At 41.9% G+C, this 16,004-nt stretch overlaps 1 protein-coding gene across 7 annotated transcripts in view; it reads right to left on the minus strand.

Annotated features, from left to right (window-relative positions):
- Positions 1-16,004, minus strand: part of mtmr4 (myotubularin related protein 4) — a 214,277-nt gene that overhangs the window by 141,830 nt on the left and 56,443 nt on the right. For 4 of the 7 annotated variants that reach the window (XM_068010247.1, XM_068010248.1, XM_068010249.1 and 1 more), the window contains exon 2: positions 15,307-15,378. The exons of the other annotated variants lie outside the window; for them this stretch is intronic. In XM_068010247.1, the coding sequence (XP_067866348.1) occupies positions 15,307-15,321 (15 nt within the window). In that variant the 5' untranslated portion in view covers positions 15,322-15,378. The remainder of the gene's footprint in view (positions 1-15,306; positions 15,379-16,004) is intronic. 7 annotated transcript variants of the gene reach the window in all.

Consider the following 16,004-nt stretch of genomic DNA (forward strand, 5'->3'; position numbering starts at 1 on the left):
TCAAGTCTAAATCATTGCCATATACCATGAAAAGCAAGAGATCTAGTATTGAGTTCTGTGGAACCCCACTGGCCCTGAACAGCCTGCCAGTCACAAAAACATCCATTGACCATTATTCTATGCTTCCTGCCACTGAGCCTATTTTAGACCCAACTTGCCACTTTCCTTTGGACTGCATAGATGTTTATTTTTTTGACTAATCGACCATGTGTGTCAAAATCTTTGCTAAAGATCTAGCTTTGCTAAAATCCATATCGATTACATAAAATGTATTATCCTCTTTGACACTCCGTTACCACCTCAAAAAGTTCAATCAAGTTAGTCAGACACGACTTTCATAGAATCATAGAGATACAGCACTGAAACAGGCCCTTCGGCCCACCGAGTCTGCGCCGACCAACAACCACCCATTTATACTAATCCTACATTAATCCCATATTCCCTACTACAATCCCAACCATTCTCCTACCACCTACATACACTAGGGGCAATTTACAATGGCCAATTCACCTATCAACCTGCAAGTCTTTGGCTGTGGGAGGAAACCGGAGCACCCGGCGGAAACCCACGCGGTCACAGGGAGAACTTGCAAACTCCGCACAGGCAGTGCCCAGAACCGAACCCGGGTCGCTGGAGCTGTGAGGTTGCGGTGCTAACCACTGCGCCGCCGTAACAAATCCATGTTGGCTGCCCTTGATTAAGTCATGCCTTTCTGAATAGTGATTTATACTGGCCTTCAGAATATTTTTCCAATATTTTGCCCACCAGAGGTTAGGCTGATTGGTCTGTAATTACTCAGTCTTATCCTTTCCTCTCTTTTTAAACAATGGTACAATGGTCGCAGTCCTTCAGCACCATGTCTATAACTAGAGAGGATTGGAAAATCATGGTCAGAACCTCCACTATTTCCTCCCTTGCATCCCTCAGCAACCTGAGATACATTTCACCCAAGCCTGGCAATTTATCTACTTTCAATGATGCTAAAGGCCTTAATATTTTCTCTCTCACTATGTTTATCCCACCCAGTATTTCCATAACTAGCGTCCGCATAGCCCGGCTCTCTTTTATGAAGAGGGATGCAACATATTCATCAAGAACCATGTCCACTACTTCCGCCTCCAAACACAGGTTCCCTTATTGGTCTCTAACAGGCCTATTCTTTCTTTAGTTATCCTCTTGCTCCTCATGCATTTATGATACATCGTTGGGTTTTCCTTAATTTTACTTGCTAATATTTTTTCATGCCCTCGCTTTTCTTTCCCAAATTCCTTTTTAATTTCACCCCTGCACTTTCTATACTCCTCTAGGCTTCCTGCAGTATTGAGCTCTAGGTATCTGACATAAGCTTCCCTTTTTTTCTCTATCCTGCACTGTATGCTCTTTAACATCCAGGGGTGCAGTCTAGATTTAAGAATCCCATCCTTTTTTTTGTTGGAACATATTTGTTCTGAACCCTCTCTATCCCCTGCTTGAATGTCTCCCACTGCTTTGACACTGATTTACCTTCAAGTAGCTGTTTCCAGTCTATTTTTGCCAAATCAGTAAAATTTGCTTTTCCCCATTTAAAACTTCTACTCTTGGTCTTTTTTTCTCTGAGGGTTGTGCGAGTTTGGAATTCTCTGCCTCAGGTGGTGGTGGAGGCGGGGTCATTGAATATTTTTAAGGTAGAGGTAGACAGATTCTTGTTAGGTAAAGGAATCAAAGATTATGGGGGGTAGCTGGGAGTGTGAAATTTGAGACAGAAACAGACGATTTTATTAAATGGCAGAACAGGCTCAACGGGCTGAATAGCCTACTTCCGTTCCTAATTCGTATGGTCATATGAAATTTAATTCAGAAAAGTGTGAAGTGATTCACTTTGGTAGGAAGAATGAGGAGAGGCAAGGGCACAATTGTAAAGGGGGTGTAGCAACAGAGGGACCTGGGGGTATACGAGCTCAAATCATTAAAGGTGGTACAGGGTTGAGAAAACGGTTAATAAAGCATACGGGATCCTGGACTTTATCAAAAAAAGGGTACACAGTTCAAAAGCAAGGAAGTTATGATAAATAAAAACAGAAAGACAGAAACAGAGTTAATGTTTCCGATCTGTGACCTTTCATCAGAACTGGCAACGGTTAGAAATGTAATAGACTTTGAGCAAGTTAAAGGGTGGGGGGGGTGGGGGGGGGGGGGGGTGGCGGGGAAAGAACAACTAAAGGGAAGCTGCGTGATAGGAGAGATTAAATGACAAAGATGTCACGGAACAAAATGCAAAGGGAATAGTAAAAGCCATAGTCAAAGATGAAGCATTTGTCCAGAAAGAATGAAGTGCTGTTCCTTAAGCTTGCATTCAGCTTCACTGGAACACTGCAGCAGGCCAAGGACAGAAATGTGGGCATGAGAGCAGGACAGTGAATTAAAATAGCAAGCAACCAGATGCTTGCGGACTGAGTGGAGGTGTACCGCAAAATGGGCACCCAGTCTGTGTTAGGTCTCCCCAATGTTGGGTAGGCTACATCGTGAGCAGCGAATGCAGTACACTAAATTGAAAGACATACAAGTAAATCGCTGCTTCACCTGGAAGGAATGTTTGGGGCTTTGCATGGTGAGAGAGGAGGTAAAAAGGCGTTTGCATTGGAAGGTGCTGTGGGAAGGGGTCAAGGTGTCTGGTGTAATGGAGGAGTGGACCAGGATGTCATAGAGGGAACGGTCCCTTCAGAATGCTGATGGGAGGGGAGGGATGGGAAGATGTGTTTGATGGTGGATTCAAGCTGGAGGCGGCGGAAATGGTGGAGGATGATCCTTTGGATGTGGAGGCTGGCGGGGTGGAAAGTGAGTGCAAGGGGAACCCTGTGGCAGTTCTGGGAGGGAGGGGAAGGGGTGAGGACAGAAGTATGGGAAATGGGTCGAACACAGTCAAAGGCCCCGTCAACCACAGTGGGGATGAATCCTCAGTTGAGGAAAAAGGAAGACATATCAGAAGCACTATTGTGGAATGCCTTCACATTTCTGTCCTCGGCCTGCTGCAGTGTTCAAGTGAAGCTCACGCGAACTCGAGGAACAGCACTTCATCTTCTGATTAAGCAGTCTACAGCCCTCTGGACTCAACACTGCGTTCAACAACTTCAGATCATGACTGTCATTTTGATTGTTTTTTTTAACCATGTGCCAGTATTAAACTTGTTTTTCATGTTTTTGCTATTGGACAGAGTTGTTCATTATTCTGCCATTAACACGCTCGCTGGACAAATGCTTTGTCTTTGACTATGGCTATTACTACTCTCATTGCCTTTTGTTCCATGATATCTTTGTCATTTAATCTCTCCTGCCCTCTGCCCTATCACAGACCTTCCCTTTTCTTTATCTTCCCTCCTTCCCCCTTATCTTGCTCAAAGCCTATTGCATTTCGAACTTTTGCCAGTTCTGATAAAAGGTCACAGACCTGAAAAGTTACCTGTGTGTTTCAGTCTCCACAGAACCTGCCAGACCTGCTGTGTATTTCCAGCACTTTAGGAAAGATGTGAAGGCATTAGAAAGGGTCCAGAAAAGATTCATGAGAATGGTCCCATGGATGACGAATTTCAGTTGCATGAATAGATTGGAGAAGATGGGGCTGTTCCCCTTGGAGAAGATTAAGAGGAGATTTGATAGGAGTCTAAACAGAGTAAATAGGGAGAAACTGTTCCCAATGGCAGAAGGATCGAGAACCAGAGGACACTGATTTAAGGTGATTCGCAAAAGAAGCAACGGCAACATGAGGGAAAGCTTTTTTTACGCAGCAAGTGGTTAGGATTTGGAATGCACTGCCTGAGAATGTGGTGGAGGCAGATTCAAATCAAGGCCCTTCAAAAGAATTGAATAATTAGCTGAAGCGAAAAAATCTGAAGGACTACAGGGAAAAGGCAGGGCGAGTGGGACTAGTTAAACTGCTGTTGCAGAGAGCTGGCATGGAAACAGGCCAAATGGCCTCCTTCTGTGCTGTAACCATTCTATACCAAATAGCAGATTTTTTAAAATATGTACCTGGTACAGCTGTGATACAGAAACCATATGTGACACATAACTGCTTGCCCTGCTGGATGAGTGTGGTACTCAATAATTTTCTTGAATTGATTTAACTTTGAGGTTACAGTTGGTATCTGTCTGGGTGCAGGCTGCAATAAGCACTCAGTTGCTGTAGTAATTCAACAACCTGTGGGAATCTACAAGGCAGATTTTGTACAACCTGTCGTGTTCCTTTTCTTGGATTCACTCAGCAGGTCTGGCGGCATCTGTGGAAAGAGAAGCAGAGTTAACGTTTCGGGTCACTGACCCGAAACGTTAACTCTGCTTCTCTTTCCACAGATGCTGCCAGACCTGCTGAGTGAATCCAGCATTTCTTGTTTTTGTTTCAGATTTCCAGCATCCGCAGTATTTTGCTTTTATTTTAGTGTTCCTTTTCTTGCTCTGATAAGAATATGAATATTTCCCACCAAATGAATTCCACTGGCTTCAAGCAGCAGGGAGCCTGCTTAGTCTCATGTAATTCCATGGAGCATTTGGAAAAGAGACCAGCTCATACTCAGATTGACTGGGGCATGCAATCACATTCACACAATCTAGGTACAGCTCTGACTTCAGAAGCATACATTTTAACTTCTGAAACTTGCTACTTCATTCATAGAGCTGAATTTTACTAGCATGGCGCAGATTGCGGCGGTGTGCTTTAAAATTGGTGGTCTGCCCGCACGCAGCAGCCACCACTGAGCCCCCCGCGATATTTCGTGCGGGGGCTCATTTAAAATGGAGAGGGCGGAACGGCCCGTCCCTGGCAACGGCGCCACTGCGCAGGCGCATTTTTAAAGGGCTTCAAGCCCTGCAGTAACATTTGAAATTGTAAAGAGACGTTCATTTTAAATTTGTGTTAAAAACTAAATAAAAGCCAGAATCCTCTTCCCCCCCCCCCACCCCCACCCCACCCAAATGTTTGTTTTTGGGCCTATCCCATCCAAAATAAACTTAATTCCCAACTCGAATTTCCCCCCCGCCGAACCTCGTTAACTTTGCCCTTCAACCCCTTCCCACCATCCCCTAGCCAATGGAGTAAGTTTCCTCCATTCCCCCCACAACCTGAAAATGAAACTCCTCCCCCTCCCCAACAGTGTCGTGCCTTGAATCCCCAAACTGGGATCGGAAGGCACGGGACTTCCGGCCATTGGCCGGAATATCGGCATGGGACAGCCGCTCGGTCCAGTTAACTATCATGTATTTGCATAAGTTTTATCAGCCAAATGAAGGCCCCGCTACTTGGTGGCGGTGGGGCTGCACTGAGGCCTCGCCACCCCCAGTAAAAATATGGCGGGGCCTTCTTGGCATTGGGGGTTATGGCGGGCCTCTCCTGGAAGAGTTTTCCTGGCCCCCCCCACCCACCCCCACCATGACCCCCGATGCCAGAGGGCCCAAAGTTCAGCCCATAGAGTCATTTACAGCACAGAAGGAGGCCATTTGCCCCATCTGGCTCTCCTCAGAGCTATCCAGTCAGTCCCACTCCCGCACTTGATCCCCATAGCCATGCAAGTCTATTTTCCTCAAGTGGCCATCTAATTTCCTCTTGGTCATTTTTAGCCTCAGCTTCCACCACCCTGGTCTGGAGTGAGTTCCAGATCATTACCACCTGCTGTGTAAAAAAGTGCTTCCTCATATTCTCCCTGCATCTCTTGCCCAAAACTTTCAATCTGTGTCCCCTAGTCTTCGTTTCATTAGTTAATGGAAACAGTTTTTCCTTCTCCAACTTATCTAACCCTGTCATAATCTTGCACACTGCTATTAAATCTCCCCTCAATCTCCTTTGCTCCAAGGAGAACAAACCCAGTTTTACCAACCTAACCTTGTAACTAAAATCCTCCATCCCTGGAACCTTTCTGGTAAATCTCCTCTGCACCCTCTCAAGGACCCTCGCATAATTCCTGAAGTGTGGTGACCAGAACTGGACGCACTACTCCAGTTGGGGCCTAACCAGAGCTTTATAAAAGGTTCAGCATAACTTCTCTGCTTTTGTCCTCAATATCTCTATTTATATGAGGCCCAAGATCCCATACACTTTGCTAACCACTCTTTCAATATGCCCTGCCACCTTCAAAGATACACTTTTAAATCATTTTCTTTATCTCTCAATGTTGACGGACGTGTTTAATATGGGTACACCAGATCCACTCCTGCTGATCCTTACTGCGCAGCACATCATTCCAGATCTCTGTCCACTAATCTCTACAGTGTTCCACAGCCCATTAATCTGGGCCTTCTACCATGAATCCCTACAGTGTTCAATAGTACATTAATTCAGAATCTCGCCTGTAAATTCCTACTGTGTTTCACAGACCATCAATCTAAATATTCTCTCCTACTTATCCCCAAATATTCTACAGCCCATCAAACTGAACTCTCTCCTGTAATCTCTATTGTGTTCTACAGCGCATCAATTGGGCCTTCCAACACCAACCTCTCCTATGTTTTAACATCCCGTTAATCCAGGCCCTATGCAGCTAAATCTTACTGTGTTCTATGGTTTATCAGTCTGGACTATCACCTGCTAATCCCCACAATATTCTACAGCCCATCAATCCAAACTTTCATTAAACCTGATCTAAAACTTGTTCACCAAAACCATCCATGTGGCACTATTGAGCAGACATTCAGTTCTGACTAGGAAAATCCTAGCAGAGCATCACCACTGAGTATAACCTGGAACACTCCGTGTCCCAGCACAATAGATTTATAACAAAAGATTCTAAAAAGATGGAAATCTCACTGCATTTACATGAACTGGGCTAGCAGAGACCGAACCAAGTAAGAAGGGCTGGGTGCTTTCACGTTATTACTTCAACTGATAACGGTCAAGTCACAAAAGCTGTATACTTCTAAAATGCCAGAGCTGCAGACAGAAGCAAAAGCATTTTTTTTTTTTAAAACAACTCCTGGAGACACCCTGCCCTCATCATTGCCTCTGGATACAACAGCATGGCTGACCAGCCATCAAGGTCAGCAAATACATTGCAAATATTAATAATTCACAAATACTAGCCTTTCCTTACATTCCTCTTGAAGTAGCAAGTATGATATCCTTTTAAATATAATCCTGAAAATACAACAGCCAGAAAATAATCTTAAACCACAATGATAAAAGCAAAAATGGATTAAGACAGAATATTCAAGAATGAAGCAGCTGATTAAAAACAGAAAAATCTTTAGAAATTTCAAAATAAAACACATTCTTTATTAATGCCTAGCCAACATATCAACATGATCACCTGAAAGCAGTGGCTGCCTCAGCCCTGTGGAACAGAATATGCTTAGTCACCAGTCGGCCTCTCCTTCCTAATAACATCAATTGGTTCAATGAGATTTCCTTCCCCTGCTCTCCCTGACACACCGCATAGCAAGAATTATCCAGCAATCCATGGCTGCACAGGCCTCAAAGCCGACAGAAAAAAAAAGAGCAGAGACTCACAAAGCAATTCAGCATGGAACAGCTGACGTGAGCAGCCAGACTCATGTTCAGTGGAGGCCAGTCTGATCCTGCAGTACATGGAGCCTAGACAGAAGTACAGAGGGTGTATCCAGCCCCGGCACAGACCCCTTCATCGCTACTTCTCTATCAAATAGAAAATGATGAACACACACTGCCCAGAAAGTGAATAATGTGAGGGAGCATTTGCCAGACTTTGTCCAATCAGCTCACTCCCTGCAGCAGGTGCACATTGCCGTACTACTGCTCGGGAGACAGGGTGAAATGGGGTTGTAGCTCCTCCTACAGAGCATCACTCAGTGCTGTGTAACCTGTACTGCATCAGAGGCAGCTCCCACTGCAGAGAGCTGCAGTCAGCTATTGTACAGGACACAGGCTGCAAGAGGAGTATCTATATCCATTTGAAGCAGTTTAATTTATCTCAGATATTTGGAAATGTATTATCGGAAGATTCAAGCAGTATCTACAAGAGCTTCAAAGCAGGATCTATGACAAATTCATAGTGAGTGTGCATAGTTGAATTTATACTGTTCTGCACAATTATTTGAAGCAATGACTGTAGAATGAATAGCACACTGTCAAAAGCTGCATCAAGGACTAAAAGTCTAGTAATTTGGGCTCTGGACTGAAAATTGATTTGGATACCTGACATAATCCATTAATAATCAGGAACTAACATTAGTGCAGCACCCTATATGTGCCACCCATCACTGTTTTCACACAGCTTGCTATCTCCCTCTAGTGGCAAAAATTAAGCATTCATTTAATTCTCCTATAGTGGGCTCATGCTTTCACATAATGAAATATAGTGAAATAAGATACTGGTGGTGAACAGAGAAAGACAAAAAGATGGTGGTGGTGTTGAAGACACAATGTCAGGTGGACAACGAGGGGTGGGGGGGGGGGGGGGGGGGCGGTAAATGGAGCTAAAAAGATCTCAACAGACCAAGACTCATAGGGAGTGGGGAGAAAGGAGAAATCCATAGATCCAGATTGTGAGGGGAGAGACCCAGACAGATGAGATAAAGACATGGGGCGGGGTAGAGATCCAGACAAACCACAAAAAAGGAAGGGATGGGAGCAGAGGCAGTGTTAGAGAAAGGCCAGCCTGATCCAGGCTGTTAAAAATTCATTCCATTAGAGCAACAGCTTCAAGACAGTGAGAAATGTCAAACAGCTATTTCCACAAGGATCAGGCCAAGACTGTATGGTTAGAAAGGACAATTAGAAATACAAAATATGCTACTGTAATTTTAACAGCGCAAGACATGAACAACGAGCAGACCTGATAAGTAGCCATGTTGGTAGAAAGCTGTCGGGCAGAGGTTTGCATCCAACAAAAGCCGATAACGATACCATCTCAGACAAAACGGATGGCCTATTATTTTGTTTTTAAATTACGTGTGTTTTCCCCCCGTTGTGCATTTCTCCATGGGCTGGAAATGCCTATAAAATCAATAGGTGGATGGTGAGCAATTGAAACAGCAGCTCATCAATCACTCACAGCGATCCGTCTTCCTCTCCTTGCCACACCCTGCTGGTGACTCACAGACTCCATATAGTTATGTTGTACGCAATGAATCATCCAACAATCGAATTATACGATGCAATGTTAGACATAGGCTGTATTTTATATATTCAAAAAAACTACATTGCCTGATATTTCCCACCAGTCACTACCTAAGCATATCTATAAATCAGCTCTTCTGCAGGATCAATGGGTTCTCATGTGCACAAAACTATCCTTCATTTCACTTTACATTTTCAATTCAAATCCCACTCCTGTTCCCAAACCATACACTAATTATCTCCAAGATCACTCCAATTACCTTGGTTAAAGCATTTGCAAGTATTCAAAAGAAGCCTAATTGGAATATTCCTTTTCCTCCTGTGGTGAAGTGTTTTACCACTCCTCTGCCTCTTTGGACAGTCAGTCGGAGATTAAAACTCACAAGAGAGGTGTAACTGTAAACACATTAGTTAGTACACCAATGAGCCACATCATGGGTCACATGTCAAGATTCACCATCTAAATGTGCTAATGAAATTATATATCTGCATCAGCAATACTGATTAAAAGATGAAGGAAAGGTTGGTGAACAATTTCTGTATAATTCAATCATATATGTCTTCAGGTTTAAAATGGACTTTAGGATGGTATTTCTTAATGCAAGGGCGATTTGTGTGCACCATGGAGCTGCTCTGTTTATTTCTACAGCTGTTGCTGTAGGATGGCATAGGTTATTAACTGAAGACAGCTAATGGATAAATCAATGGAGAAGTACGGGACATGAGAAGAGGTTCATGTATCAGATCTCCAAAAGGAAGAAATGCACCTTTAAGTATTTAGCAGGTAGAATACACAAAACAAAGGTGGGAGAATGGTTCATTGAAACTGCTCCTTCTCACTTTTATTTGATATTTTGCAAGACTGCTGTACTGTAGTGATTTGCTGGGACATCAGGATTAGTTGTCAATATTTTGCTGCACGATTCAATCCCAAGGGCACATTCCAGTAGGTTGCAGCACTATAGGGATGGTGCTACAACCACAAAGGAAAGCAATAGGATTAGTCCTATGAACAGCATTGTATACAGGCAGAGCTCGAGGATAGAATCAGCAGTCTTGGGGTTTGCAGTGTGCACTACAGGGAAAAACCATAAACATCCACTGGAACTTGTACTCATCGACAGAGTAATCTGACCACAGTTTTCAGTGACATCCCAACCAATTACCAACAGATGAAGATTCAGAGCCTTGTGGTGTTCATGTGCATGGACTGATAGTGATGAATTGGAGTACTGGAAGCTAAATGTTCTGGACAGTGACATCTTCATCCAGTGCTGCCACTAGGGATAAATGGAATGCGAGAGCCAATCGATATTGGAAAGAGTGGAATTAAGTCAATAAAATTCTTAAGTGATCATATTCTCAAATATTCATTGAACAAATATACCCATGTCTTTTTTATTATTTAGAAGTCTAACATTTTCATAATGGCTGTCAGTTCTTTCTGAAAGAAATTATAATACTTATCCATGTCAGATACCTAGTCCACGAACAACCAGCCTGCGTATATAGTCGAGATGGATGAAACCACAACTTTCATCCCATGCTCATTTAACTGCATTTTTGACAATGGCTCTGCGGTCAAACAAGCTATCTAACACCCATCCTCCAAGTTCACATGCAAAGATCACTGACCTGGGAAAGTTTACTGGAAGATGCCCATACCTAGCACCTTAACTGATTTTCAACATTTGGCAGAGTAAGTGTTGCCAATGACTATTATCTGACTTTTTATTCTAAAGACGAATAAATATGTGTATTGAATATAATTGTATAAATGTATACTTCCTTCAGAATGTACCAAAAATGAGAAGGCAGACATGTCAGGTTCAGCCAACGATGCTGTCTGTATCGTAAATATGCAAGTGCACTACAAAGTTAACTTCCCCCATGTTTTAATCTCCACCTCCATTCTATCAATTACTTTCCCCTTCCTCTGCTGTTCTGCCAATAAAGTTATCTTTGCCACTACATTCAGTCAATTACTTTTTCTTCTCTGCCATTCTGCCTGTTCCCTCCTATGTCACTGGAAGATGTGGCTCCAAATCACTGTGCTAATGAACACTAGTTTGCAGATGAAAATTATGTCCATAGATTTAAGAGCAGGGAAAGGCCACAGATTCAGTGTACAGCCACTTACATGGACAGCAAGGCGGTGAGAAAGTCATGAAGAAAAACATACAATATATATGAGAAGGATAAAGCAGCTTGTAGGAGGCAAAGAAAAGCAAGCAATGACCAATAAATTCAGTGACAGTATGGTGCACAGTATAGTTCAAATTATTAGTCTGGAACTGGAGGTGCAGTGTTTTCGATGACAGCCTTTTACTCCTGGGACTTGAAGTTGATGAGTCAGTCGACTGGTTTAAAGGGTTCTACTTTGTAATGTGTTTGGAATGAGGTTGGTGTGAGAATTGAACAAATGTCACATCGGTGCAATAAAGATTACTTACTGAGATTGTAGGTTTGGCACAATGTGTGGATAAGATGGAGTTTTATTCTATATCTAAATGTACTAGAACTGACAAGGGGTGATTGTTACAGACATTAGTTGATGGTAGTCCATTCTCCAGCATAAGAATACTAAACCTTAAACACAAACGTTAAGAAAAAATGTCACAAATAACAAGAGCTACTGTATCAATTAGCATCAATTGATCAGTCCATTTAGTTCCAGTAATTGTATTTTGTCCAATTTCACACAATCACATCACTGTGGAGATAGAGTCATTGTGATACAATGCATCCTTGCTTTACATCTTTTCTTATCTCAAACCAGATTTTCACTGTTTTATCTCATCACTACACTAATCTCGATACTAAGCTTGTCAAAGTCAACTAGACGCTTATGAAATTGCTTCACATGGCTGTCAGAATCAAAAGCATGGGAAGAAGAAAGGAGAGTGACCACATGCACAGAATGCTTAAATGGCTAAATCTCATGAATTAAATGGTCAATTAACTTGGACTTTCAATTAGAGTCAGTGAGTTAAAGCTCTGTTCCAGGAAGGTTTCGCTGTCACTCAGCAACACTATCAGGTCATTTATATCACAAGGATGCCATCAACCAGAAGTAGCTTTTTTTTAAAATTCATTCATGGGATGTGGGCGTCGCTGGCCAGGCCAGCATTTATTGCCCGTCCCTAATTGCCCTAACTGAGTGGCTTGCTAGGCCATTTCAGAGGGCATGTAAGAGTCAACCACATTGCTGTGGGTCTGGAGTCACATGTAGCCAGACCAGGTAAGGACAGCAGATTTCCTTCCCTAAAGGACATTAGTGAACCAGATGGGTTTTTACAACAATGGACAATGGTTTCATGGCCATCATTAGATCAGATTTATTAATTGAATTCAAATTCCACCTTCTGCTGTGGTGGGATTTGAACCTATGTTCCCAGAGCAATACCCTAGGTCTCTGGGTTACTAGTCCAGTGACAATACCACTATGCCACCGCCTCGCCCTGCTGTATAGCAGAAAGGAGGTAGAAGTGTGCACTCTGGTTAAACATATGTCTGAATGTTAACAGTTACTAAAAAGCGGAATACCCTCAATGAATTAGCAGGTATTCCCAAACCACCTGGCTGTAAAGAGATGACTGCACCTCTCTAAAGCTCACACAGACAATAATTATTAACCAAGTGAATTCAATGTATGCATAGTAATAATGGGAGTTTGTAGCATGCAGTCTTTGTTTACTGTTTGCATCTCCTATAACAGCATGTTTTATATACCTACTGTGCATTGAATTAGAGCTCAATCAACTTTTAAGCTTTAAAATGATCACAGCAATTATATGTCACTCCAGATTATTCCAGAGTAAAGAGAATGCATTCTTCTCTTCGCTGCCATTGAAAAAAAAGTTATCGACTCAGTATCAATGACATAAAATAAACAGATCGCATTGATAGTTTTATTATCGAAATGAATGCAGAGATTCCAATTCCCCTGGCATTTAATATGATTTGAAACTTACATATTTCTGCATCACTCACGTGATCTGGCCATTGAGGCACCAGACTCAGAACTAGCAAAGGTAATTCACGATTGCTTTTTGACTCAATGCATCAAGGATCCCACATGGAAAATCACCTATCTAGATCTGTTTCCTACAACTATTCAGAATAGCATCCATAAACAATTGTAGTGCTTCCAGAGACTAATGACTAGAACATAAATTTACAGAGGACACCAAACTAGCAGGTGCAGTGGAATTAGCTGAGGCAGTTCAAAATTACAGAATGAACTGGACAAAATATGTAAGTGGGCAGACAGCTGAAGCTTAGTGCGGAAAAATGTAAAGTACTACACACAGGATGGAAAAATGGGCAATGTGAGTATTCCATGGATGCCACTGTCATAGCTAAGTATAGTGAAAAAAGATCTTAAAGTTCAGAAAGAATGGTTTAAGCATTTGTGGAAAGGTTTCATCTTTAGTAAGGTTTATCATAACTTTTGACCAGCGTATTTCTCAGTAGGAAAGCAACCAATGAGTTAATTTTGTATTAAGTCCTTTGTTCACCTTCAGATGCAGCAATTTCTGCTGCTTCTGCCTTTTTATTAAAACATTGGCTTTTGCATCCCATTTTACATCTCTGCCCTTGGCTCAATTTAAGATACAAAATTGTTCTCAGATTTCAGATCCCCTACTGCTTTCCAACTTGTGTATTTACATTTTTACAATAGGTCACAGATCTTCCAACATCCATTCCTCTCATCGACTACAGTTGTATTCAAATACTTCATTTCTCAAATTCCAATAAATCTTTTTATAGCCATTCCATCAATTGAACACGAACTGCAAGTCCAGTTCAGTGCCTCAAATTGAATTCACATGCTGAGCTGGGAAGTTTTTTGATATATTTCATTGTAATTTTATAGAGTTGAAGATTTGTGCATCTCTCCACCAATAAATGTAAAGCATTCATTGCACCAATACACATGCGTCGTAAGTATACAATCAAGGAATTAAATTAACACAGGAGCAATAACCATGTCAATGTTGCGATAATTCTGCGAAACAATTAAAATGCTAACAGTGTGCTAGAATATGTAGTCAGAACATCAGATTACAAGTTAATGGAAGTTATACAGATGTACTGGTCAGATGACATTTTCTGATCAGCTTTAGTCATATCAAAGATCTTATACACTAGAGAGAGTACAAGAGAATACTGTTAATTGTATATTAATTGTGTTTAATTGTACGCAGGTGGTGGGCATTAACAGGGCATTCACTTTGGCCCCTGTAAATAGACACAGGCTAAAACTGTGGTTGTTGGATTAGAAGGTGTTTGCTCATAATTTTATATTTCCTCAGAGTTACACATTATGTAAAGATTGGCTCTAGTTCTATCCTTCACCAACTGACTTTCTGGAATAAAATAAATACTGCTGATCCCAGTGTAAAATAAATCAGCAATGAGGCAAGATTAGAGAAGTTTTGGCTCTATTGTCTAGGAAGAATATGGTAACGGGGACCCCAGCATAGTGAATAGATTTCTAAATACCAATGACATAAGGGGATATGAGAATAGTGTGGGAAAAAGGCGTTGAAGTGGATGATCAGCCATGATCGTATTAAGAAAACAGGACTACAGGGAAAGAAATGAAATCTATGAAAGTAAATTTTAAACTAATTAGGAAAATTGTTTTTACTGAAAGGGTGATAAATGCTTGGACAGTAGCAGATGGAAAAACATTAGAATTATTGAAGATAAAACTGGATGCTCTGATGACCAAGTTACAACACTGGAGGGATGAAGGATTGAATAGCATTTACTCATCAGTGTTCTTGTGTTCTAACTAGCCCAATAACTTTGCTCTATTTCATGTTCTGCTCCCGGTCCATTTTGATGCTTGTATATAGCTCTTGCTTTAGCTTCACTCTAGCTCCATTCAAGAAATTATTTTCTTTTAAGTTCACTCTGCTCCAGGTCTGACTTCTTTTTCCTCTACCTTTAATATAAAATGTGCTTCACAGTTTTATGCATCAGACAGCCAAAACTGCTGGCCCCAAAGCTTGTGTGACCTAAAGCTGCAACTACCCCCTCTCACCAAGATATGAGGTTGACTTGCTCAATCTGCACTCACCATCTCCAACCTTATAACATTTACTTAGGTTAGGCAGTTTGCTTGTCAGAGGGATGTCACTCTGTTACTTGTTTGAGATGTGAATCCATAGGTTTTTAAAACCTTAATGCATGGACTGAAACTGCAGAAATCAAAAACATAAAGAGTATTCATAACTTACTGTCTCTGTTCCCATGCTCTCAGTCACCTCAAGTCAGGAAAGCTGTGGTTGCTTCTTCACTCCTAATGCCACCTACATGAATGAAAACACAACCATGTTAGCACTTTTTCCTCTGACCTACAACAGCCCTTCCAACTTCTCCACTCAAAGCCATTCTGAATCTTTCCTCTCATACCTCATCTGTAGGTTGTCTATTTTCAAATGCTGATTGCTACAAGATTAAATGCTTGCACTGAACCACAGAACATTTGTTTGATCACAGGACTCTAAACAAACTGGAAGACTACAACAGTGGCATTTAGTCAGAGTTGCACGTCAACATTGTCCAAAGAATTTGAAGCTACTGGCGTTGACTTACTAGTAGCTTTATCAGCCTCCCAAGCTCCAGCCTACATGAACGCAACATAGCCAATACGCATTATATCCGACACAAGTCCAGCTCGCCTATTATCCCTGATCTTGTAGTTCTCAGGTAAGTTCCTGTCCCTCAGAGTATCAACTTCAAAATCTCATCCAAAAAACCCACCCAAGCCCCTCTCCTCCTTTCCTCTGCAATGCCTTCCAGCCTTGTCCACACCTTTTCTACCTTTAACATACTGAGAATTCCCTCCCCAAATCTACCATCTTTGCCAGAGCCTTCAAACGTCATGCTGCCACATTCTAGAACTTTCCCTACACTGCTCCACCAATACATTTCT

This window comes from Heterodontus francisci, chromosome 30, assembly GCF_036365525.1.
Source record: "Heterodontus francisci isolate sHetFra1 chromosome 30, sHetFra1.hap1, whole genome shotgun sequence".
Taxonomy (NCBI): domain Eukaryota; kingdom Metazoa; phylum Chordata; class Chondrichthyes; order Heterodontiformes; family Heterodontidae; genus Heterodontus; species Heterodontus francisci.